Consider the following 26,613-nt stretch of genomic DNA (forward strand, 5'->3'; position numbering starts at 1 on the left):
ACAAAGACGTGATCCCCGGTCTAAGAAGCCGGGAGGCTAAGACTGCCCTGCAGGCTGCAGTTACAGTTCTGAATCGCACATGGGCTCCCTAGCAGCCAGCTGGGCTGTGTTCCTAGCCTGGGGCGAGAAAGCCTCATTAGCAAGATTTTTGAGGAATGGGACGAGATCTCCTTTAATTTTGCTCATTTCATTCTCAGGGACCACACCCTGCTGGATGGGAGGAAGAACTCCGAAGCCTGAGGCGGAAGCTTTGGCGCGGCCACGGACCTGACCATCTATGGTCACAAAACGCATAGAGCAAACAGGAAGTGGGGCACGAGTAGTAGAAGATTTTCTCCACCTTCCCAGCCCTAGCCACGGAATCGAGCAAAGGCGAGCATGCCCAGACGCTCAAAGCTGAGCCTACTCTATTAGTCTCCGCGACCGAGTCCATTGCTTTTCTGTACCACAAACAGGGAAACCAAGGCTTGCACGCCCAGCGAGGGGCGAAATTTGGCCCCAGTCCTCCCCCCGCCCCCCATCAGATACTGAGTCTCAGAGCCTTCTAGCCCCACAGTTGTTCCCTGAACCTCTTCCGGACTGAGGGAAAAAAAAAAAAAAAAAAAAAAAAAAAAAAAAAAAAAAAAAAAGGATCCGCCTCAGTCACTGAGCACAAATTGACAGGAGAAGCAGCCACTCATCTGCCCTCCTTTGCGGAGGTGGGGCTTGGATAGAAACTCCAGCTCCTTATTGGTCTGAGCATCGAGGCGCGGCCACCCGTGGGCACGCCCCTTCTCCGAGTCTTTCCCCCCTCCCCCTTCCATGGGGGCGGAGCCCTTTTCCCAGCGCTCCTAGGCCAGATTCTCTCTCCGGTGGCGGGGACTGAGGGCGGAGTCACGAGCCGAGCGGCCAAAACTTCTTCCTCTCTCCCGGGCTAGCGTTACAGCCGGTGGTTCATTTCCGGTGGGGGTGCCGCGCCCAGTGAGGGCCCGGAAGTGGGTCGCGCGAAGACCGCTGGGCGGTTCTTGCCGGAAGTGGAGAGCGGCTGATCGCAGTCCGGAGGTGAGGCGGAACTCTTAAGGTGAGGGTTGGTGGTTGGTTAAGGATTGGGGTGGTCTTTGGGGCCCACCGGGTCCTGGCCGTTAGTAACGGCCTTGTTAGCCTGCGCGCGTTTGAGGAGTCCTGCTGAAAAGGACCGGGGTTGGGGCCCTTTGGCCATCCCGGGCTCCTGGGTGCGGTCTCTTGAGGTGGGGCTGGGGTACCAGATTGAGCCGGGAGGTCCTGGGGAAGCCTCTTTCTCCTTGATTTCGCAGCTCTGCCTATCAGCCTCCGGGAGGCCTGATTCCGAAAGGCATCCTAACTAACTGAATGGAACCTGTGAGACCTTAGAATTTCCTTCTGTTCGGGTCTTATTCCCATTGCTTGGATGGGTAACTTGATCTCGGAGAAGAAAAGAATCTGGTTTTAGAGAGGGGTTTCCAGTTCCAGATCCTTCCCACAGTCATTTCCTTGGAGCCTCTCTAACTTTCGATCTGGGCAGCTGCAGGTTAAAGGCTATCTGGTATGTAGAACTAAAAAAAAAAAAAGTTAAAAATTTGGAATGAATGTTAAATTTAACGTAGGCTAGTAAGCTCTGCGTTTACGTTCAGTGAGCTCCCTTTACTCTTAGACTGCCACTGTTAACTCGGAATGCAAGCTAACTTTATGGGAGGTGCTGTCCACTTCTGGATCTGAAGTCAGATGATTCAGGTTGGGTCTGGCACAGTTGCCAAGTGCCCGTAGCCGTAGGATTGCTGTGTTTATTCCGCGTTGGCAATATGGAAGATTTCATCGAATACAGCTTTGAAAAGTCTAGTCTTTGCCCCTGTCGAGTTAACAGTGAAAGACAGTTAAGAAATAGTTATAGATGTGGTGAGGGTGCCAGGGAAGGATGCAGCAAGGGAGTCAGAAACGTTTTGAAAGATTAAGAGGGGGATGAGAATATATTAGATAGAGGTTAGTATCAGAACTGTCAGCTATAACTCTTTGTACTGCTTTCCCTTGAAGTGAAAATCCAGGGTTAGGGCAGCACATTCATCATTTGCCAAGCATTTATTGGACCTCAGTATGTGTGAAAACATATTAGCTTAGGCACTTAGCCCTTGTGGCTAGGAGTATGCTTGTTCCTCTTGTGGGGTGTACAGTATGGGAGGGGTCAACAAGTCAAGGGTGGCTGAGTGTGTGCACTGTGTGAGCACAGAGCTACTGAGAACAGGAGAACCATCTGAGCCACACTACTAGGCAGAAATGAGGGACTTGAGCGTTTAAAGATTTCCTTAGGTATATAATGAGCCTAGGAAAAGGATTTCTAGGCGGAGTACTATAGATGGAAAGGCATAGAAACCTAGGCATGTGAAAAGACAGTGACTAGTCAGCCTTATTGTGGTTCTAGTATTACTTGGAGAAGTGGAGAAAATGAGAGGTTGTGGAGTCAAATTGGGAGGCCCTTGGAAGCATGCTAAAGAATTTGGATTGTAGCCTGGAGGATATGGGAATACTTTGAAGGGTTTTCCCACTTGGCAGAATGGGAAGGGACCAGACACTGGAGTAGACCAATATTTAAAAGCTGTTGCTGTGTCATAGCTTGAGCTGGAGAGGGGAAGTGGAAATGACTGAGAGGGGTTGTGTTTGAGCAGTAGTAAACTGGAGTCTTGGCCATAGTAGTGTGTGTGTGTAGTGTGTGTCTGTCATGTCAGCACCTGGAGTTTGAGGCAGGAGAATCACAAGCTGAAGCCTGGGGCAGATCTCAAGGCTGGAATCTAAGGAACTGGAAGCTTGTTATTTATAGGAGTGAAGAAATAGTTGTAGTCTAGAAACTGCTGCTGTTCTAGCCTAAGATACTGATGGCACCATTCAGATAAGGAATATAAAAGGTTCATTGGAAAGAGGAGTAAAATTGTGAAGCGGCAAAGAAAAACAAAATCTGGAGCCTTCTGGGTATTAGTCCCCCTAGGCACAGATGTGTAATGTGGTGGTCTAGCCAGGGCAAATTGCAAAGGTGTGGCAGAAGAGGGTTTGGTCTTTACTGCTCAGGCCTAGAGTTTGGTAGGAACTGGGATTGGGTGGGGTGTCTGGTAGGTTGTTAGGGGCTTTGGATGTTTTAATCTGAATGCGCTTGGATTTTATTTTGTAGCTGTCGGTTTTCCAATCGAGTTGAGTTGCTGTAGCCCAGCATGCAGAACTTTATGTAGACACTTCCTACTTTGCAGAAATACTCTGTAGGTCAACGGAACATACTTAATGATTCAAGAAGTTTAATAAAATTGATAGCAATGAAAGTACTTATGTATACCTTAACTCTGCAGACCAAGTGGTGGGTACTGGAGACTTCTCCCAGTGCAGCTGGCTTTGAGGTGCAGTGTTTCCATCCTGAGGGGGATTTTTTTCAACCATGTTCATGGTAGTGCATGAATTTTTTTTTTTTTAAACCAGAGGCTGACTAGTTTAAAAGAATGACTTCATTTTGGTTGTCTGTGAAACTATAAGTACAAGGTTCATTTTGCTTAAAATAGCAAATACAAAGCGTTATTGGAAGTAAAACCCTTTGGCTTGAAATTTAATGCTGAGATTTGAAGCCTGGGGACCAGACACTGCAGTAGACCAGTGGTTTTGATTATTGCTTTAAATATCATCATCAGTTTATCTCCCATTGACCTGTCTTCTGTACCCAACACTCCAGCTTGTGTACCGTAGTGAATCTTTTAAAGTTCTTGAAAACAAATAGTTGTCTCACCCCTTTGTCCATTATTCTCACAGACTTCATAATCCCAAAGAACCAAGTCTAAATTTATTTTCCAACTTACCAGCCCTCCACAATTAGACTTTTACATGTTGTGCTGTGTTGCATTGTGTTGTATTGTATTATGTTTAATTTTGGAAGTGTTCTCTGTTCAGCTAGGACCTTGTGCTTGTTTGCCTGCCAGTGAGCCGCAGCACAGCCCCACTCAGACACTTGCCTAAATTAATTTTCAGACTTGACTTTCTAATTTAGATTAGCATTTTATGTGAGTCATTTGTTCTCCCCTTATGCTTCTTATATTAGACCAGGTTGTTTTTTTTTTTTTTTTTTTTTTTTGCTTTGGCACAGTTGACATTCGGGGCTGTCCTGTAAGATGCTTGGCAGCATCCCTGGCCTCTATCCATTGGATGCTGGTAGCACTTCCTTAGTCATGATAGCCAAAATGTCCTGAGACATTGCTAAATGTTTCCTGGAGGAAAGAATTTCTCCTGGTGGAGAACTGCTTAAGAAAACTTTGTGGGTGGGCTGGGGAGATGGCTTACAATATAAAGGCCTCTGTGGCTAAGCATAGCCCTTGAATTCTATCCCTGGGACTCACATGGTGTAAGGAGAAAACTGACTCCTACAAGTTGTCCTGTGACCTCTACCCACGTCCTGTAGCATGTAGGCATCCATACACAATAACTAAGTGTAATAGAAAACAGCTATGTTTCTAAAGGGTCTGATTTCCTCAGCTAACATCTCTGAGGAGGCTCTGCAGCTGCACTTAGCACAGTGGACGGCGCATTATAAGCATCATACTCTAACGAATAAATCGTTTGTTTTCATTGAGACACTGGGAAGTTACTGTGCATTCGAGGAAGTCCTTGCCACCCTCTTAAGACCACTGTTTCAGTTATATTTTTTTGTAACATTTATTTTTTTTTATTTTATGTATGTGTGCATCCCAAGTGCATGTATGTACACCATATTCATGGTTATCGTGGAGGCCAGAAGAAGGAACTGGAGTTACAAATGGTTGTAACTGCCTGGTGTGGGCCTGGGAACCTCAGGGTCTTTTCTGAGAGCAGCAGCTGCTCATAACCACTGAGCCATCTCTCCAATCTCCTCCCCCTCCCTCCCCCCTCTCTCTTTAAAGATTTATTTATTTATTTTATGTATATGAGTACACCATTGCTTTCTTCAGACACACCAGAAGAGGGAATCAGATCCCATTACAGACGGTTGTGAGCCACCATGTGGTTGCTGGGAATTGAACTTGGGACCTCTGGAAGAGCAGTCAGTGCTCTTAACCGCTGAGCCATCTCTCCAGCCCCTCGACTTCTCTTTTAATAGAGAAAGGCCAGCGATTGGCAGGAACTGGCAGCCAAGTTTGTGTTAGTTAGTTACCTGGCAGTTGGCAGGTTTGCCTCTCTGATATTATGGATATGTAGACTCCTGCTTTGGGCATGTTCATATTGCTAGTAGTTAGCTTGCTTAGGTTTAGTGGCTAGGGATTACAGAGTTGATAGTCTTGTAGTTTCTTCCTTTAAATTAATATAACTTTAGCAGTCACCATAAAACTTTCTTCTTGATATATCGTTATGTAAACCCAATTATAAAAGTCAAAGCTCTAAAAATATTCCTCTGCTACAGTGCAGCTTTGTTTGCCTTCTATTACCAGACATGTGCCAAACTTTTCCATTTGGCTGGAAAATAGTTGAAATGTTTAATGGAAGGAATAAGCAGCCTAGCTATTTTTGTTTGAGGGTTTTTTTTGGGGGGGTGGTGGGGGGGAGAGTGTTTTTAGCTCTTTTCTTCCTCCAGAGGCCATTACAGCTTCTATATTTAAATTAATTATAGACTTAGAATCGCAGATCTTTTCATATCTATAGTTGTAGCTGAATCATGGCTAAGGATGGATATCATCTTTGTTTGTGAGTTGGAAAGGCTGTTCTATTAAAGCACCCATCCAGGCAGAAATCAGCAGTGCAGTTGTTTGTTACACAGCATAGACACAGGGGAGTAACCAGGGCCTGCTGAATGCTCATAATACTCTTCAGTCTAAAGGAAAGGGGATTCATAGCCACACAGAGTGAGCCGTTAGCCCCAAACCATTGAAACAGCTAGTTCCCAAGTCTGACTTCAGCCCAGGTGATATACTCGTTTCGCCTCACACTCCTGGAGCCTCAGAGAGAGGACGGTGGCAGAAGGGAATAGGAGCCAAGCCCTGATACTGACTTGGATTCCTTCCCTCCTAGAAGATAAGCCTTTCTTCTCTCTTTTAATCTAATCCTCAGGTGGCAGTGACTTGGGCACTAAATGTCACTGGTTTCATCAGTGAAACCAAAATCTTAGAGAACAGTGGCTCCTGATTTGGCTTAGATTTAGATGACATCTTTACAGAGTTGATTCTTTGGTTTCTGGGTTAAGCCAGCTGTCTTAGAATTTCTGTTACAACAGTGACCAAAAAGCAAGTTGGAGATGAAAGGGTTTATTTGGCTTACACGTCCACAACACTGTTCATCATTGGGTGCTGGATTAAAGATGTTTTTCCTTTTCTTTCATTCTAAAACACTATACTTCCGTGTCAAATTAAAAAAAAAAAAAAATGGGGTCTTAGCTGAAAACTATGTAATGTGCTAGCTATTGTAAATCTTCTGGGTCCCCCCTCCCCCAGTCCATTTAGTTGTTCCCCAAAATTCCACTATAGATGGGTGGTTAGAGATGTCTACTGCACTTGAGAGGCAGAGGCAGGCGGATTTCTGAGTTCAAGGCCAGCCTGGTCTATAGAGTGAGTTCCAGGATGGCCAGGACTACACAGAGAAACCCTGTCTCAGGGGAAAAAAAAATGTCTACTGCAGTGAGTATGTTCATGTTACCACTTTCAGTATGTTATGATAGTTTACTTCCTTTTTTTTCTTTTATTGGATATTTTCTGTATTTACATTTCAAATGTTATCCCCTCCAGTTCTCCCCTCCAGAACCCCCATCCCATCCCCCCTTCCCTTGCCTCTATGAGGGTGCTACTCCACCCACCCACCTACTCCCACCTTCCCACCCTGGCATTCCCCTACACTGGGGGCATCGAATCCCCACAGGACCAAGGGTTGCTCTTCCTACTGATGTCCAATAAGGACATCCTCTGCCATATACGTGGCTAGAGCCATGGGTCCTTCCATGTGTGCTCTTTGGTTGGTGGTCCAGTCCCCCAGAGTACCAGGGGGTCTGACTGGTTGACACTGATAGATAAAATCTCAACAGGCTTATAAAGACAAGCCCAAGAAAGCATTTTTTCTCCCCTCCCCCCTCTCTCTCTCTCTCTCTCTCTCTCTCTCTCTCTCTCTCTCTCTCTCTCTCTCTCTCTGTAGGTCTGTTTAGTTTTTGTTTTTGGGACAGGGTTTCTTTGTGTGGTCCTGGCTGTCCTGGATTTCATTCTGTAGGCCAGGCTGGTCTCTGAACTCAGAGACCTACCTGCCTCTGCCTCCCGAGTGCTGGGATTAAAGGCGTACGCCACTACTGCCCAGACAAGAGAAGAATTTTTTTTTTCAGTTCCTTCTTATTAATTCATACACAACTCCTTGTCTTCTGGTTTGTTGAAGCAGTCAGACAACACTTGCCACAGTAATGCCTGTCAAAGTGGCTACCCATGAAAACTCCAGCACCACATTCATCAGAAGGACACGCTTTCGAAGTTGGCTGATTCTACCATTTTCATCCACCTTATAGTATTTCAGCACAGCCAACTTAAACCTTCTTCCTCTTATGCTGATTCTTCTTGGGAGTGGTGTAAGACTTCTTCCTATTCTTACCACCATGAAGTCTCAACACAAGATGAAGGGTAGACTCCTTCTGAATGTTGTAGTCAGACAAAGTATGGCCATCTTCCCGCTGCTTACCAGCAAAGATCAGTCCCTGCTGATCAGGAGGAGTTCCTTCCTTATCCTATAGTGTCCTAGGGTTCCCCCTCGGGCGTGATGGTCTTCCCTGTAAGGGTCTTCACAGAAATCTGCATTGTGGCTGTGGCTTCACCAACGATGGCGGATCGGAAAGGAGGCAAAAGAAGAATTTTAAGATCAGTTGGTTCATTAAGAATATAGGCTGACTTGGACAGTTGTTTTAATTTCCGTTTTATATGAATTGATGACTTAGAACTTCCATGGGACAAAGTAGAAACCATTTCTCACTACTGGCTTATGGCCTCTTGAGTTGTGACCAGAGCTGCTGTACTAAGCCAGCCCATGGCCTTCTGCATGAGTTAATGAATAGTAGGAAGTTGTTGGAATGAAGAGATTGAGAGGTTGCTAGTTGCTGACATAGCTCAATGGCACAGTGTCTGTAGTGGGAACGAGGCCAGGCTCTGGTTCTGTCCCTACCTAGTACCACAAAATACAGAATGATGAAAATGAAGCAGTTTTGGCAAGGGGTCTTGAGCCATTTCTGGTTTTTCTGGTTTCAGATTGTAAAAGAAATTGCTGGAGAATCAAGCTCATAGTTTCCTTCTACTCTGCATGGTGATGTCATGAAGCTTTTCTTGCCAGTGACTTGTAAACATTATCTCCAGTCTTGATCCTTTCCCAGGCTCTCTCTCTAAATACTTACTGGACATTTTTATTTAGAATTTTCATCTTCTCTTCAGACTCTGTACATTTAAAGCAGACATCATCTTTTTGCTGTAACTAGAACCTGCTACTTAATGCCACCATTCTCGTAAGGCTCCCATACTTGTAACTCTAGACTTGTCCTTCTCTCCCTGTAGTGCTTTCAGTCAGGACCACAGTAACCTTTGTTCTCTGTCTGGTTCACACTCATGTGTGCCCTCCAAGGGCAGAGCTGAGAGCAGTGGGTGGAAGTTGCAGGGAGGCAAATTTGCCTCCATATAAGGAATACTTTGAGCTGTCTGAGTAGAATGGGCTGTCCCAGAAGCCTAAGGTTCTCTATCCCTCAAGGTGCTTGATCACAGGATGCCCAACTAATTGCTAAGAATGTTGAAGGGACTATTTTGGCATCAAATGAAGTTTTATAAGGTGATTCTACAGTTACTTTTAATCCCGAGAAACTGATTTTATGGAAGGCAGCTTTGCCTCTTACCTTTTGGGCAGGAAAACTATTTCATCCTTAAAAAAATACATCCCAGCACTTATTTCAGGTGCCAGTTCCTCAGTTGCCTAAAAGGGGATTGATTGTAGGCTAATTGATGATTTTCAGGCACCAATTATTGCAGGGTTTTTTTTTTTTTTTTTTTTTTTTTTGCTTTTTGTTTGAAATACCATTTTGATGAGTTGGGCACAGTAGCACGTCTTTAATCCCAGTACTTCAGGCAGAAGCAAGCAGATCTCCATAAATTTGAGGCCAGTAGGTCTACACGGTGAATTCTGTGCCAGCCAATGCACTTAGTAAGTCCCTGTTTCCCCCTCCCCCAAAGTCTTTTGTAGTAGCCTTCATCTTTTCCTGAGCATTTTGGAGCAGCTTGATAGGTGAACAGCCTTACAGACCCTGATATTTCCCCTTCTGTTCACGTCCTATTCTGCTTACCAGATAGTGCTTGTAAATGCTTTGCTTTCTTTCATCTGAATTCCCTTTATCATTTTCATAATTATATCAAGCCAGATACTAGCTGTTTTTTCTAGGATATCTGACCCAGCTTGCTTAGCCAGCCTTATTTCCATACTGCATGCATTCTATTTTTTAAAAAATTTCTTTAAGTTTTTAAAAGGATTTATTTTTAATTTTATTATTTTTGAGAAAAGGTCTTTCTCTATAGCCCTTGCTGGCCTGGAACTCACTATATAGACCAGGCTGCTTCAAACTCACATAGATCCTGTCATTCCTCCTTGCCCCCCCAGTTAAGTGTGTGTGTGTGTGTGTGAGTGTGTACGTGTGGGCTTGGAGAAATGGCTCAGTTTATTCCCCTACATACACCCCCCTACACACACACATTATTAATTATTATTATTATTATTTTGAGACAGAGTTTCTTTGTGTAGCCTTTTCTCTTCTGGAACTCTGTAGACTAGGCTGGCCTTGAACTCACAGAGATCGGCCTGCCTCTGCCTCCTGAGTGCTGAGATCAAAGACGTGCACTACCACTGCCCAGCTAAGGTGTTTTTTCTTTTCTTTTTTTTTTTTTTTTAAGAAAACTTTACTTTTAGCGTGTGTAAGATGAGGATGGCTTGCTGGAATTGGATCTCTTCCTGCCTGTGGGTCCTGGGTATTGAACTCAGGTTGTCAGGCTTGTTGGCATGTACCCATGACATATTCTAATAAGCAAAACTATTTCCCTGTGTTACTTAGTTTCAAGATATCTATACAGTAATGTGATTTGTGCCTGAGAAAGTAGCATTTATTTTTAGGTGAACATTATTTGTAAGAGTTCATAAAAACAAGCGAAGAATTTTAAGGAGGAGGAAGAAACACATTCCTACGGAGTTGACAGAAGGGAAAGAGGCTAGGTCCATTTCATGTCAGTTGGTAGGGCCCACTCACATTTGTTCACTCATTGTCCAAAGATCCACTGTAACTTACTGTATTTTTAGCCTCCATTAATTTCCCGATACTGGATTTACAAAGATAAGCCATGATCCCTGCCTCAGGGCAGCAAATTGCCTGTTGCTTCTTTCTTTTCCATCTATCCATCTATCTATTCACTTACCTACCTACCTACCAACCAATCTATCGATATATTGTGTGTTCATCTATCTGTTTATCTGTCTGTCCGTGTCCCTGTACATCTGTGCAGACGCATGGAGGTGAGAGGACAACTTGTAGGAGTTTTTTCCCCGTTACGAGGGTTCCCAGAATCTAACTTAAGGCCTTAGGCTTGGTGGCAGGTATCCTTATATGATGAGCTCTCTCACCCACCTCTGCTTGTTGGTTCTTAAGTGATCTTAAGCCCCAGAGTGGTGGTAGAGATAGGTGACATGGTGTGGTACCATGGAAGTCCGTAGATGGAGGTAGATGATGTCTTACCTGAGACTTGGAGGACAATGAGAGTTCCTGAGATGGTGCACAGTGCAGCCATGCAGGGCGGATTGCTTAATCAGTGAGAGAAGACATGGCTTTTTATGGAAATGCAAGTAAGTTGGTTGCTAAAGCGTGGTTAAGATAGGTGGGGTGAGAGGTCAGACCAGGTGAGGCTTGGCGATAACGCAGGGCCAGATGATGGAAAGGCTTATTTGGACTTTACCCTGAATGCTGTGGGGAATACCGAACAGCATTCAATAAGAACGTGGTAATGTTATGGGCCAGGGCAATAGTGCAGTAAGGGAAAGTTCATGCTGTACAAAACCTATTGACTTGAGTTTGATTGTGGAACCCACGTTGGAAAAAAAAAACCCCAGATGGATGCTGGGGCACACACCTGTAATCCAAGCATTCTTCTAGTAAGCTGGGAGGCAGAGATAAGAGAATCAACCAGAGATCACATACACAGTGCAACCTCAAGAAACACCGAGAGACCCTGCCCCAAGAGGAGAGAGTCAACACCTGAAAAGTTGTTCTTGGCGCCCCCCCTCCCCCCAATATTCACATCCACCCACACAGATTTAAAAATACATATATATCCTAATTATATTTGCATTTGACATAGCTGAAGAAAGGGTGTGTTGCTGAATTTAGGGGAGACTAGCTAGGAAGTTACGGCTGTAACTAAGACAAAGTCTTAAGTGAATTTTTTTCCCCCTGTGGGTTTTTTTTTTTTGTCAGGATGAAGGCAAGGGAATACCTATTCTTGAAGTATGCAAAAATAAAGCCTGTAGATGTGTTTGTTGAACAGTGTTTGATGCAGCATTTGGGAGGTGTAGGTGTAGACAGGAGAATCAGGAGTTTTGAGGCCATCCTGTCCTGTGTGAGGCCCTGCCTCAAAACAAAACAACAGAAAGACCACTCTTGTTTACTATTTTATGGCTGAGTTTCCAGGTTGTTAGCTTGGGCAATCATGTGACTGCCAGCAATGCTGGACCACTGAGACAGTGTGGAGAGGGCTCGGGAGAGCAGTGCTGGACCACTGAGACAGTGTGGAGAGGGCTTGGAAGAGCAGTGCTGGGGAAGATGAGGAATTGTATTTCAGTTTGAGGTGTCTTTGGGACTACCAGGTTTAGATGTCTAAATGGAAACTGGATCTAAGATTCTGAATCCCAGAAGAATGGCTTGACTTGAATATGCTGCTCTGAGGCCTTTAATGGATAGGTGCTTGCAAGCGGGTTGGATGTGTTTCTATAGTAACGGCAATTGAGGGCTAGGCAGAGAGGACATAATCACCCTGCGAGAGTGTGTAGGGTAAGGAGAGGTGTGTCTTGCTGGAAGTGGTGGCTCATACTTGGAGGAAAGAGGCGTGCCATTTGCTGTCTTTGCTTTTGGACATTCTTTCCCATAACCTATCAAATCTCCTTCTAGTCCCACAAAACAAAAGAACAACAGCCCCAAACCCTGGTTGCTGCTCTCTATTTGGTTAGTGGTAGGAGGAGATTAGCTATAAATGGTAGTTTTACATCCAGGCAAGGTGGCTCATGCCTGTATTTTTAGCACGTGGGAGGTAGACACAGGAGGATTTGGAGTCAGCACCATCTTTAGTAGCAACTTGGGAGTTAGAGGAAGATTTATTTATTTTTTTAAGTTGTTTGTATTTGTAGGGGTATCTGCATTTGTATGAGTATCTGCATGTGTATATGAGTGTCTCCAGAGGCCAGAAGTCATTAGTCCCCTGGAGTTGGAATTATAGGTGGTTGTGAGTTCTCTGAAGTGGGTGCTAGGAACGAACTCAGGTCCTCTGAGAGGAGTACAAACATTTTTATTATTGATCCATCTTTTCAGTCCCTAAAACTATTATTATTAAACTTTTAAAATTAGTTGTCAGGGTTGGAGAGATGTCTCAGTAGTTAAGAGCATTGACTACTACCTGAAGACCTGGGTTCAATTTATCCACCCATACGGCAGCTCACAGATGTCTGTAGCTCCAGTTCCAGGAAATCTGACCCCCTCTTCTGACTTCTGTGGGCCATCCATATATATAAAATGGACAGACATACTTGTAAGCAAAAATCCATTCATGTAAAATAAAAATAAATCTTAAGATAAAATGACTTTAGTTTTCACAGCTGTGGTAGCATGTACCATCCTACACAGTTTATATTGTATTTTCTGTGTTAGCACTGGCCTTGCTGCCTGCCTTTATGTGTGACAGAGCATGTTGGATAGCCGAACTGAATGCTTTGCATGAATGGTAGCTTTGGGAGTTGGTTTGTTTCCCTAGATTTATGGTGTGGATTACATGTGAGTCTGCCCCGGCCAGTACCCAGAACGGATCAACGAGGCAATATGGATATTGCTTGATGGTCTTGCTGCCTCAGGTCTGTTCCCTTGTGAGTAGGAATAGACCTAGAGCTTCCTGCTGCTGCTTCAGCTCAGGACACAGAAAAGTTGGTTTCTCACGATATTATTATTATTTTCCCCCCACTGGTACTCTTAAATAACCTTCGGTGACAAGTGACTGGATTCAGAGAGATAGGACCTGCACATAGAGAAGAATGAACAGAGATTGTAGTGTCTGGTCATAGAGCTGCTTATCTGCTGCGCAGGGAGGCTGATGTGGGAGAGTGAGACACTCTGGTATGTTATCTGTCATTTCAGGAGATTCTAACTGTCGTAGGAGTCGCTCAGTCCAGTCATCTTCAGTTACTTGAATTACCTAGTGTTTTGATGAATCAGACTGTAAGTTAAGGCTTTAACTGAAATTCTACAATCACAGTTACCTTGTACTGTGCAGATAGGTAATGTTTCACACTTGGGTGTGTAGTCCAAGCAACTGTCAGAACCCTTGTTCTTCTATGGTTTCATAATGTGTATAGGTTCACAAATCAATCCTGCACATCTTCAGCCTAGCCAGCCTGGCAGTGCGTGGTCTGGAGGACAAGTAGAGCAGGGTCAGCTTAGACAAGCAGCCTATTCCCCGCTCTTGGAGCTTACTCTCCAGCATCTTAAACAGTGAATGCGCTGCTTCAGGTCGGTGCTCTGAAAAGTGTACAGCAGGCTTTCAGGTCTGTGGTCTCCTTGGCTGCATATCCAGACCCCACCCATTTTCTTTTGAGCTTGGCTCAGATGGCAGCTTCCTGATACCCTTATCTGATCGATCTCTCAGCTGATGCATTCAGCCTGTCTCTGAAACTCCATGCCATTCTATCTGCAGCTTCTGTCACCTTGAGCTTTCCCTGTTTGTTTGGTGGCTATTAGTGTATAAGTTAAGTGCCCTTTCCCCACCTTTGGAAGTTAGTGAGGGTGTTATTTATCCTGGTATGTGATGTTCCACTGCAGACAAGAAGTTGGGGGTGGGGTGGAAGCCACATTGAACATATAGCTAGGAGGTTTGAATGTTGGCTTCTGTGGGGACTAGTGTGTGACTAGAGACAAGTCATTAAACATTACTAAAAATTAAATTTTTATCTTTAAGCATATGGTAATTGGTTGAGTGTGTAATTGGTAATTGGTGTGACTCAGTGGTAGAGTGCTTACCTAACATTGATGAAGACCTGGGCTAAACTTCCCATCCCCAAAAAGGAGTATAGTAATTATCCAAAATAGTTGTAGGGAGGCTTAACATGAGAAAATATGTATGGCCTACTTTGTAAATCCTAAACTTGTACACATATTTGTTAGTATATACTCACGTATTTGAATAAGATTTGCAGTATCGAACACTTTTTCCGGAGTAGTTTTCTTACTTACTGAAGTCTGCATGGTTTTGCAAATACCCTAGATGACTTTCCCCCTGTATTTTATTACTAAATTATCCTGTTCCACAGAATTTGCCATCCTCCTCACCTCATGTAGGTATACTATTAAAATAACGTAAGACATTTGATCTGTTTCAGCAGGTGGAACATTATGGCTGACATGCAAAATCTTGTAGAAAGATTGGAGAGGGCAGTGGGCCGCCTGGAGGCAGTGTCACATACTTCTGACATGCACTGTGGCTATGGAGACAGTCCTTCAAAAGGTAAGCCAGCCTCAGTGGGGTGCTCTGTGTGATCTTGGCCTAGTTTTTCTGTCCTGGTGAACTTCCTTCTTTGGAGCTTACTTCCCAGACTTAATGTAGGTAGTTCATCTTCTACGAACAGATAAGGAAGGAAGTGACTTGGTACAGACCTCCCTGTGGTTAAGTAATTTTAACACAAGAACTTCCTGCTTGTGTGATGTTTCCTGTTCTTTCTTTAGCAGACTGACACTAGTCATTCTGTCAAATGACAAGTGATACTAGTTTCTTCTTTCTAAGTGATTTGGCCAGTTAGCCATTTTGCCTATACATTAGCCAAACATAGACGGTTAGAGATGAAAGGGATCTTGGGGGATCTTCATGTTTATTTTCAATTTATAGATGAAGAACATTAAGCCCAGAGAGTAAGGATGTCATAGATTCAGTTAGTGATGGGATTAATAGACAGAGCTCTGCTGCCTGACTCCTGCTCTAGTTTTCTGTGCACTGTGTCTCGTTGGATCTTCACTTTCAAGAAACATCTTCTGTCTGGGCACATGGCTCATTGGGTTAAGTGCTTGCTATACAAGCTTGAGGACCTGAGTTCAGATCCACAGAACCCTCTTTATGCTGAACACAGTAGCATGTGTTTATAATCCCAGTGCTCCCATGTTGAGATGGGAGGCAAGGACAGGAGACTCCTGGAAGCTCATGGGCTAGTTAGCCAGGTGTGTGCAGCAGTGAACAAGAAGGGATACTGTATCAAAGTAGAAGACAGAAGGACCGATACCTGAATTTGTCCTCTGATGACCTCATAAGTACCAGTACATATCATGTCCATTTTTTTTAATCCTTCTGGTGCATGACTGATACTTCCTATTGTGTGTGTTTGCCTTCCCCAGGAGCAGTTCCATATGTGCAAGCATTTGACTCGCTGCTTGCCAATCCCGTGGCAGAATACTTGAAGATGAGTAAGGAGATTGGGGGAGATGTGCAGAAACACGTAAGGATGCGGGTCCTTTCTTTTCTTTTTCCTCCTATCTAAGGACTGGAAGCTTTTCTTCACCTTTCCTTCACCCTCAGTGTAGGGGCCCCTTGGGAGCTACCTGACTCGTTTTCTTCTACCTTCATTGATCTAGGAACAGAAATGGGCTTCATTTGTCTAGGCCTCCTGTTTTACTACATGTTCTGTGTGTTTCTTTTATGACAAAGCTGCTTTGGTCATAAAATACAGCTGTGTTCATCTTTGTGGTGGAGAAGGTCCTAGCAGTCTTACCCTAATGTTAGGTAACCAAGCGGAGGGTGGCTTATTCACAAGAATCGCTCTCATGACTTAGCATCTATAAAACCGTGCATGGTACTTATTAGCTATGCTAATATGGATGCTTTCACACTTAGCCCCTGTGAGAATGAAGTAGGCAGTGACAGATGCCTGTCCTCCCACTTCCCTTCATGCTCTGCTTCCTACACTCACCACCACCTACATCCCACACTCACAGACACTCTGCATCTCCTCTGGGGCCTGGTACCTTTTTGCTGGTGCACTGAATGATCATGTATAAACAGTAATCATATTAGGATCTTTCTAATTGACCCCAAGTCCCGTGTACAGTAGCTGTTGGCAGTGTATGAGAGGTGTGAGCTCTGTGGAGCAGTGCTGGGACTTTCCATTGGTGGGGGAATGGTGCTGTATTTTTTACTTCAGACAGTTGTATAACATTTGAAAAAGAATTTAAGCAACCTTTAAAAAAAATTTATGTATCCGGGTGTTTTCCTTGCAGGTATGTTCAAATACCAGTTGTGTGCATGGTGCCCAGAGAGGTCAAAAGAGGACATTGACTCCCCTAGAAGTAGAGTTACAGATGGTGTGAGCCTTGATGGCTGCTGGGAACCAACTCTGGGTCCCTTGAAAGAACAGCTGGTGCTCTTAACTGCTGAGCTGTCTCCAGCCCCTTGGAAAAATTTTTTTTAAAACATATGTCACTTTTATCTCTGAAAGTACAAATCCAGCTGCAATGTGGTTGCTCCTGCTTGTCATCCTAGTCTTGGGACACTATGGCAGGAGGATGTCACACTTCTAAGACCCTGTCTCAAAACATCAAAAAATAAAATCAGGAGCTGGAGAGATGCTCTTGTAGATGGCTTGAGTTCTCTTCCCAGCACCCACTGCAGGTGCTTCACAGCAATTCACGCTCCAGTTCAGGGGATCCGACACCCTCTGCTGGCCTGCCTTAGGATCTGCACAGAGACAAAGGGATAAAAATTAACGGAAACTTAAGCAAATTTACTTCGGCTGGGTTATATTATTACCTCAGTGGTAGAATATTTTTGTGCCATTCCTAGAGCCTTGGATTCTGTTCCTAGCACCTCAAAAAAACCAAACAAACAACCCCCCAAAACAAAACCCCAAACTGATAGATCCCAAAATACTTCCTATGAGCTCACTAACTTGCCTTCACCTAAGATGGGTTATCTTCATTTCCAGTTCTGGCTGTCAGTCCTTGACAGTTCCAACAGGAACAATAGTAAACATGATTCTGGTATCAGTCCTTGAACTCTGGAATGCATGAGGCAGACAACATGGAGGGCTTGGATACCACCAGGGTCTGTGGGTGTGGAAGTTTCAGGTTATACTTACATGTCATGTGTTATGAACAGCAGATTGTTTTTCCCCGCAGGCGGAGATGGTCCACACAGGCCTGAAGTTGGAGCGAGCTCTCCTGGTTACAGCTTCTCAGTGCCAGCAGCCAGCCGGTGTAAGTTTACTAGATAGTTTAGTTTGGTCTGATGTTCAGGGCAAAAAGAGGCTGTCACAACATACAATAATACACAGTGATGTACAGACATAAAAACAGCCTCAAGTGCCCCATGGGACTGTGCCTTGGGTAGTTACCAGTCCCCAATGACTTTTTGTTTGCTGTCATCTTGTCCACTGCTTTAGTTGCCTCTGGGATGTTGCTGCTTCTGTCAGGAAATGGAGGCAGCTCTGGTGTTTGACGGGCGGCAAGGCTGTGGTGGGGATGCTAAGCCCGGGAGACTTGGACTCCTTCATCCTTTATCTTCCCTTTAACTCGACTCTTATTCAACATTTTCTGCTTCGTGATATAGAAAGTTAAGTTAGAGAAGTGAGAGCTTTCTCAGAAGGAAAGATTATTACCTTGTCTTAGGCCTTCCTGGTCCAGAAGATGCTAAACAAGTCTTCCTTCTAGGACTGAAGTAAATAAAACTCTTGATTCGTGTCATGCTTAAGTCTGTGAAACCAGTGCGGATAATTTAAATATCTGTCTTGAGCGATGAGAATGTTTTATCTCAGCCTTTTCTCCAAGTTCATACTTTCCCAGATGAATAAAGCAGCTGAGGCATTGCCATGTTTTAGACCAATGTTAGCAAAACTACAGACTGCAGGCTGATCTTATCCTCCTCCTGTTGTGGAAATGAAGTATTTTTTGGAACAAATATTCACTGATGAGTACTTTAGAGAAGTGTTCACACTTCTTGTTAGACTGTGTACACACTGGCCCTGAGAACTGACATGGTTAGGAAACCTGGTTTTGAAGGGAGGATCAAAAAATGGGAACACAAGGCTCATCCATTTCACTAAGTAGCTTTGAATGGCAGCATCACAGACTGCATTTGAATCACCAGATCTCTGCTCAGCAGCTGCTGTGTGGCTCAGGGTGCATTGAGGACAAAGGAGAACTTGGACAAAGCTCTGGCCTTTGAAAAATTAACAGAAAAACAAGCACCAGGTTTGGTAGTATATCTTTAATCCTAGCATTTAGGATGTGGAGAAATCAGGAGTTAAAATCATCATTGGCTACACAAAGAGCAGCCTGAACTGCATGAGACCCTGTCTTACAGAGAAACAAGGGAAAAGAGTGGAAGGACATGTCTGGGTCCGGGGATAGTTTGCAGTGTTGTTTGGCAAGGTCTCCAGATTGGTTATATTGATATAAGATACAGCAGCTTGTGGCAGCTGGGGTAAAAAAGCTGCCACACGAAGCTAAAGCTAAAAGCTCATGAAGCATTTAGGTAAGTGGAAAAAGAACATAAGGAACAGAAACAAACTGTAGCTTCTATTAATGGATCAGAAAAGAGACAAGTGGCCTGAATGGCGGGAGGGAGGGGCTTTTCTAAAAGAAAAGAGTTATGTGGTCAGAACACAATGACTCCCTTTCTTCATACCAGTGTTGGCTAGGCAGCCTGTCAGTTTACACGAACACATGACTATACAGGTAATGTTCTCATTAAGCCCGACCTATATAGAGTATAGGTCCTGAGCACAATGGCTTTCCTGAGGACTTGAAACTTCATGCAGACGTGAGAAGTATCTTAGCCATATGATACAAGGTGGGATGGATACAAAGTTTACCTTATTGTTCATTATAGGCCAGAAAAAATTCTCCTATTGCCAGGTCTTTGGGTACATGGTTATAATTTCAACACTTGGGAGCTGAGGCAGGAATATTCTGGATTCTAGGCTACATAGAATATTGTTCTATAAACCGTAGGGGGGAAATGCTTGCCTTCGGAGTCAAGAGTCGACCTGCATATGTAGGTTTTTTAGAAATACTAACCATAGTCATTTCCCATCTCTCCTAGAATAAGCTTTCTGATTTGTTGGCACCTATCTCGGAGCAGATCCAAGAAGTTATAACCTTCCGGGAGAAGAACCGAGGCAGCAAGTTTTTCAATCATCTATCAGCTGTCAGTGAAAGCATCCAGGCCCTGGGCTGGGTGGCTCTGGTAAGAGGGAAGGGAGGGGAGGGGTGTAAGCAGGGAAGGAGGTACGCTGCAGAAGCTCTCTGTCACTGGCTGCTTTTTCTTCCACAGGCTGCAAAACCTGGCCCCTTTGTGAAAGAGATGAATGATGCGGCCATGTTTTACACAAACCGAGTCCTCAAGGAGTACAGAGATGTGTGAGTATAGTCTTTTCCCACGGGGCAGGACAAATGTAGCTCTTACCTCCTGGAGGGACCTCTGTGTTTGTCTTCTCATTTCAAGGCTGTTTCCTGGAAACTTGGTAGATCCCAACTTATAGAAACTGCATTTGCAAGCAGAAAGTGTTTCTGCTTCCATTTTTTCCACTCTGAATGTCAGGTGCTCTTTACTTTCCTAATCTTACCTTCCTAGGTTTAGGGGTTATGTTGGAGGTAACATGGATTAATGCCCTTTAAGTTGCTTTTTAAAAAAAATTACTATATTATTATGTGTATGGGTTTCTTTTTGTCCTTCCTTCCTTCCTTCCTTCCTTCCTTCCTTCTTTTTGGTTTTATTTTTTTTTTCGAGACAGAGTTTCTCTGTGTGTATCCCTGGCTGTCCTGGAACTCGCTGTAGACCAGGCTGGCTTTGAATCTACCTACTTCTGTCTCCTGAGTACTGGGATTAAAGGCATGTTCCACTATGCCCAGCTGATTGCTTCCTCTTAAAGAAACACCTTTAGTTGGGAGCATATTTTGACATAAGGCACTGTGCTCATGGAGTCCCTCAGTCCCATGGCAATGCTTCACTAATCTTGGTTCTACTGTGTCTTCCTACACAAATACGTTTTAAACAACTTTGCTGTTAGGTTCTGCTTGTGGTATATTTTGGAAAAAAAAAAAATGGTCCTAACAAAAACATTGATAAACACTGCTGTCAAAGATAAGCATGTAACCCCAGTGTTCCTGCTCTGCTGGAGTTTGGTCTAATTAGGGTAAGAGGGTAAGGTTTTTGTTTGTTTGTTTGTTTTGACACAGGGTCTCTCTACATAGCCCTAGCTGTCCTGGAACTCACTATGTAGACCAGGCTGGGCTGATTTTGAACTCAGAGATCCACCTCCTCTACCTTCCAAGTGCTGGAATTAAGGCGTGCACCACCATGGCCAGCTTCCTTTTTTAAAAAAAACTAACACTGATGAGAGGCTAAAGAGATGGCTAAGCAGTTAGGAGCTTGACTGCTCCTGGCAAGGACCTTGCTTTGATTCCCAACACCCACAACCATCTGTAACTCCAGTCATGGGATCCAACACTCTATTCTGGCTCCTCGGACATCAGGCAAACACGTGGCATATAGATAGACTTGTAGGCAAGACACCCGTACACATAAAATGACAGGGAAGCTGCCACTGAGCAGAGCCTAAGAAACGCCATGGCAGGGGGATATGAGCCGAAGGACAGGAGGGTTCTGGGGTTACTACCATATGCTAATCCTTTTTAAATTTTTGCAGGGATAAGAAACATGTGGACTGGGTCAGAGCTTACTTGAGTATTTGGACGGAGCTGCAGGCTTACATCAAGGAGTTCCATACCACTGGCCTGGCCTGGAGCAAGACGGTTAGTGAGTCTTCCTTCTCTCCCTTGGCTTCTCAGACTTAGGTCATCTGTGGAGATAGTCCAGCAGTTAAGAGCTCTGTTAGAAGGGCCGGGTTCGACTCCTTGTGCCCATAGGGCAGCTCACAGTTGTCCATAACTCCAGCACCCTCCTTTGTCCTCCTTAACTACCAGCTGCACATGTGGGACACAAACATGCATGTAGGCAAAATACTCAAACACATTAAAATAAAAATACAAAGTCAGATCCCTATTGTAAATTAACAAGTTAAACGCTGTAATAAATACACAGCTCGCAGCAAGTAAAGAAAAATATATAGGATAAGGAGTGTGTGACTATATTTTTGCATTTCTGTTCAGGGGCCTGTAGCAAAAGAACTGAGTGGATTGCCATCTGGACCTTCTGTGGGATCAGGCCCACCTCCTCCCCCACCGGGCCCGCCTCCTCCCCCAGTCCCTACCAGTTCTGGCTCTGACGACTCTGCTTCACGCTCAGCACTGTTTGCACAGATTAATCAGGGGGAAAGCATCACACATGGTGAGTACTTTGGCATGGACAGTTGTTAAAGCAAATGGTTTCCATTAGACTTCATCAACCAGGCAGTAGTCTAAACCAGAACCCTGGCTTGCCTGTGGGAACATTCATTTGGGGATGTGACTTGCCTTCAAGTTACCCAAAGGGACATCAAACTTGACTTAAGTTTGGTGACTGACAGGCCAGTGAGATGGCTCACTAGCTAAAAAGATGTTTGTAGGCCAAACCTGGTAGTCTCTGAGTTCAGGCCCTGGAAGCCACAAAAATGAAGAAAACCTGATTGCACAGCTTTGTCCTCTCACCTCCACGTGCACACTAGCATGGCTTCCTCCTATCTACAATAATAACGTTCTGTAAAGGAGCAGCTGGCTCAGTGGGTAAAGGTGCACACCACCGAGCCTGATTGATGATTTGAGTTTAACCCCTGAGACCCACTTGGTGGAAGGAGAGATCCAGCTCTTGCAAGTTGTCCTCTGACTACCCTACCCTCTTTCTCCCACAATACATTCAAAACTTAGTACATAATTGTAAGAAGTAGATACTGAACATGGGTAATGACAGTGAAGTCATTAACTAGCATGTACAGGGCGCCTTCTTAGCCAGCTCGCAGTGCTGGCAGTTTTCCTGGAGCCTGTGTCACAGATCCACATGGTCTCTGAAGTCATTATGCTTGGATGCAAACTTCTCAGGATGTATACTTGTCACATGGGAAGTTTGCCAAGTAGAGACTTACTTTTACAGAGAAAGTAGACTCTTCTATCCCTCACTAGTGGAATTCTTACTTGACTTATTGACTAAGAATGTACTCATTTATACACTTATTTATAGTAGCCAGTAGTGGTGTAATTAGGGAAATATCCAGCATTAAGGAAAATGGCTTTTAACTGTGGTGTATCCTCCTGATAGGATACTGTACAGCCATGAGATACACATTTTCCAACAAAGGAACCATGTAATGGTTAAGGCAGCAGCAGATATATTTACTACCTCTTAGAGCAGCTATGGATCTCCAACCCCATGGAATAAGGTGGATCTCAGTGTCCCCCCTCAGAAAACAGCTTCTACCTCCAAAACCAGATGTATTACAACCAGAAGCAGTAGTAGAGCTAAAAGTGGCACTCATTTTTGCTTTATGCAGTCAGCATACTTTGGGCCAGCCTGTTTACTAACTGTGTAATCTTCAAAAAAGAAAAAAAAAAGTTAAAATGAGAAAAGTTTTTTTTTTAATTGAATATAAATTAACTAGATCAAATTTGCTAACACTCAGTATGGCTGTAACCAAATAAAACAGTATGAGTAGAGACCAGGTGACAGATGAGATCCAGTAAATAACCCCTTACCCATGCTCCTGTAAGCATGCTTGATGAATCTCACTGTGTCTCACACAGAGACATGAAGTAGCAGGGGACTTGTGGGGAAAGGAAGGGGCCAGCAGGAGTGGATGGGGAGCAGGAGAAGGTAATGGGGGTGAATATGAACAAACACATTTTATCTGTGTATGAAAAATCACAGTGGAACACATTGGTGTGTGTAATTAATACATGCTAAGAGGAAGGTAGGAAACTCCAAGTGCCAACACTTGATTAGGAGGGTTAGCTTTTTTTTTTAACTGATTTTTTTTTCACTATGACATACTTTCCCCTTTTTATTATTACATACATTCTGTGTGTATATATTCCATACCTTTCTAGATCTATTTTTGTGCATTTATATATCCTTGCTCCTTCCTCACCTTCAACACACACATTTTTTTTTTTTTTAAATAAAACCATATAACTTAGAGGACAAGAGAAACATAAAAGCAGTTCTCCAGAGCTGTTTTGCAAGATGGTCTCTCGAGAGCTTTAGTTCTTGCTTTGAAGTTTCTGCTAAGGACTAGTAATAGCAGACCTTGTTTATCGTCTCAGCCCAAAGCTCTGGTATGAAGAGCAGGAACGAGGTAGCTGTGGTGTGTTCTTACAGCCCTGAAACATGTATCTGATGACATGAAGACTCACAAGAACCCTGCCCTGAAAGCTCAGAGCGGTCCAGTTCGGAGTGGCCCCAAACCATTCTCTGCACCTAAACCCCAAACTAGCCCCTCCCCCAAACCAGCCACAAAGAAGGAGCCAGCTCTGCTGGAACTGGAAGGCAAGAAATGGAGAGTGGTGAGTGAAAGGAGCCTGGACTCCGGGAAGGGAAGAGGAAGAAGGCATTAAGCAGAGCTTAGCTGAAGAGTGCGGGGTTCTGGCTTTGGTGGGAGAACAAAGGTTTGGGATGAGGCATTGTTTTTGCTGACGTGTGCTTTGTGGTAAGAATCTTGGGATGTGTCTTCATTAGGAAAACCAGGAGAATGTTTCCAACCTGGTGATTGATGACACTGAGCTGAAGCAGGTGGCTTACATCTACAAGTGTGTCAACACGACATTGCAAATCAAGGGCAAAATTAACTCCATTACAGTAGGTGAGTCTCCCTTGCTTCCCTAGGCAGGTTCTGACCTGCAGCCCTGAGGGTTAGAGCCACTGTCTACGTGTGTGTAAATTCTTCTGTTACTGCCCTTTCCAGTTCCACTGTTGACCTGCTTCCTTTCTTCTAGATAACTGTAAGAAGCTTGGCCTGGTGTTTGATGACGTGGTGGGCATTGTGGAGATAATCAATAGCAGGGATGTCAAAGTTCAGGTAACTTGATGTCTTGGCTTCTCCTTTTGGTCCCTGAAGAATTAATTGAGAAAGACACATCAGACTCGCAGATGTTCCTTAGGCAGGAATCTGATTCTCCAAAGTCTGTAAGCTGAGCTACTTTGGATGTGGCAGAAGTTGGCTCTTTAAGGGGCCTCTTTCCCAGGACCTGGCCCATCCCATCCCCAGTTTCTAATATCTGGTGTGTACTGGGGGCTTTTGTGAAGTAGTATAATCACTTAAAACAGTGAACACTCTGCAGCTTAGTCTGTTCATATGTGCTGGAACTCAGGTTTTTTCCCCTGCAGGTGATGGGGAAAGTGCCAACCATTTCCATTAACAAAACAGATGGCTGCCATGCTTACCTGAGCAAGAACTCCCTGGACTGTGAGATAGTCAGTGCCAAATCTTCTGAGATGAACATCCTCATTCCTACAGAAGGCGGTGATTTTGTAAGTTTCTTTTTGAATTGATTTTGTAAGTTCTCTTCCTTTCCTTTTCTTTTTCATCCTTCATTCCATAGTGTCTCTTGTATGGCCTAGAGCTCATTGGTGATCCTCCTGCCTCTGCCTCCTAAATGCTGAGATATAGCCATGTAGCACAAGACTGTTTCTTTGCTGTTGGAGACTGAAGCCAGGGCTTTGTGCGTGCTAGGCAAGCGTTCTTCCCACTAAGCTATATCCCTGAGGACTATGACATTAAAAACAGAAGAAATAAGCTGGGACTGTTGGTATACACCCGTATTCCCTGCAGGGTCTTACCACACAACCCAGGTAGGCCTCAAAATCTTCCTCCTCTGTCTCAGACAACTGAAACAGCACCGGATACTCATTGAATTTGAGAAACTATTTGGTGGACAGTTGGCATTCTGCAGGTAAATCCCAACAATACACACAGAAGCCAGGTAGTCCTATCTATGAAGGGCACTCCAGAGGGAGAGTCATTCCTGCCTTTCTTAGTTCACTAAGAGTAAGAGTGCTGCCCCTCCACCCCCTGCTGGCCCCCCAATCAGGCTGTTGTCTAGAAGTCTGTCCGGAGCACAGATCAGTCAGCAGTGAACAGTGCAGATGCAGAGCAGTGTGGCTGAGGAGGTTAAGTTTGTCTCACTCCATGTGTGTGCCTGGTGCCTAAGGTCAGAGGAGGGCACTGGGTCACGTGGGACTGGAATTGCAAATGGTTCTGAGCCACCACATGGGTAGCACAAGCTAAAAGCAAGTGTTCTTAACCACTGAGTCATCTCCTGAGCCTCATCAACCTGTTACTTTGTGTTTGCAGAACGAGTTCCCAGTCCCTGAGCAGTTCAAGACCCTGTGGAATGGACAGAAGTTGGTCACCACAGTGACAGAAATCGCTGGATAAGCGAATGCATGGGTCCTGTGCCCTCTCCCTTCACACCATGGAGTACATCTGTATGGAGACGGTTTTTTTCTAGATTTCCTCTACCTTTCTGCTCTTAAACTGCTTCTCTACTCTGAGAAGCCCAGCTACCTGCCTTCACTGAATATACCTCAGGCTGAGACGGGCGGGACAGCAGGTCAGTGGATCTTCACGGGAAGGTGCAGCTTCTCTGAGCTTACGGAGCATCAGGCCCAGACTAGGGCACTGAAGCTTTCAGCTTTGGGGGTCATTCTACCAACAAACAGCCCTTGAGGGTTCAAAACATCCTGGAAACAAACATCAGAATGCATAGTAGTCTCCTAACAGTGAGCATGGGGTAGCAGGAGCCAGGGATTCCATTAGGTTCTAACCAACCTAGTTTTTCATTGTTGACAAGTGAGGCCAGGGTTGTACTCGACCAAAAGCTAAGGATTGCCACCCAGCATTCCAAACAGACTTGTTTCCTAAAGCATCCTTCATTCTGCATTCCATCCTGGATCAGCGTCAACCACAACATAGCAGGCCTTCGCTGGCAGCCGCAGTACAGTAGCAGTGCCCTTTTTGAGGAACAAAGTCTTAATCCCTCCCCCCTGGGATGACTGCCTTGATTCCCATGGGGAGTGACTTTTTAAAAAGGGGAAAAAGAAAAACAACACAGCATTCCAAGGAGTCTGGCGTTCCTCTTCCCTGCCAGATGTCTGTCATGGACTCCACTCATCCTCCTGCTTGTCACACTCAGCAGCTTAGGGCCTCGGCAGGAACCTGACTAGGACTATGGCTCCACTGCGGCTGCTTAGGTCTCAGTTACATCAGAACCGTGCACAGCATTAGTACTGCAAACCCCAGTTCTCCCTCTAGGACACACTGACCGAAATATGCAACCTTTTTTTTTTTTTTTTTTTTTTTTGGTGGGAAAAGAGGAAGAGAGATTGTCCTGTGACTTCTGCCCATTACTTGAGGCCTGTGGAAATAAACCTTTATGTACTTAAAGTTATACAGAAAATAGAATAAAGTTAATACCAAACTTGT

At 44.5% G+C, this 26,613-nt stretch overlaps 1 protein-coding gene and 1 pseudogene across 5 annotated transcripts; one reads left to right on the top strand and one right to left on the bottom strand.

Annotated features, from left to right (window-relative positions):
- The first annotated feature begins 624 nt into the window (after window positions 1–624).
- Cap1 (cyclase associated actin cytoskeleton regulatory protein 1) lies at window positions 625–26,612 on the top strand. Of its 5 annotated transcripts, none has more exons than XM_034501945.2 (13): window positions 625–1,060; window positions 14,605–14,726; window positions 15,605–15,705; window positions 17,381–17,458; window positions 19,305–19,448; window positions 19,536–19,621; window positions 20,911–21,016; window positions 21,374–21,551; window positions 23,511–23,695; window positions 23,868–23,991; window positions 24,125–24,207; window positions 24,516–24,659; window positions 25,483–26,612. In XM_034501945.2, the coding sequence occupies exons 2-13, from the start codon at window positions 14,615–14,617 to the stop codon at window positions 25,564–25,566; spliced, it is 1,425 nt and encodes a 474-aa protein (XP_034357836.1). In that variant the 5' UTR covers window positions 625–1,060; window positions 14,605–14,614; the 3' UTR covers window positions 25,567–26,612. The 5 variants fall into 5 exon arrangements, with proteins under 5 accessions (XP_034357836.1, XP_034357835.1, XP_034357837.1 ...); XM_034501944.2 differs by having other exon boundaries at window positions 625–1,041; window positions 14,602–14,726; XM_034501946.2 differs by having other exon boundaries at window positions 625–1,041.
- LOC117708658 (ubiquitin-ribosomal protein eS31 fusion protein pseudogene) lies at window positions 7,046–7,751 on the bottom strand (annotated as a pseudogene).
- Window position 26,613: the final 1 nt, after the last annotated feature.

The sequence above is a fragment of the Arvicanthis niloticus genome, chromosome 5, assembly GCF_011762505.2.
Source record: "Arvicanthis niloticus isolate mArvNil1 chromosome 5, mArvNil1.pat.X, whole genome shotgun sequence".
Lineage (NCBI taxonomy): Eukaryota > Metazoa > Chordata > Mammalia > Rodentia > Muridae > Arvicanthis > Arvicanthis niloticus.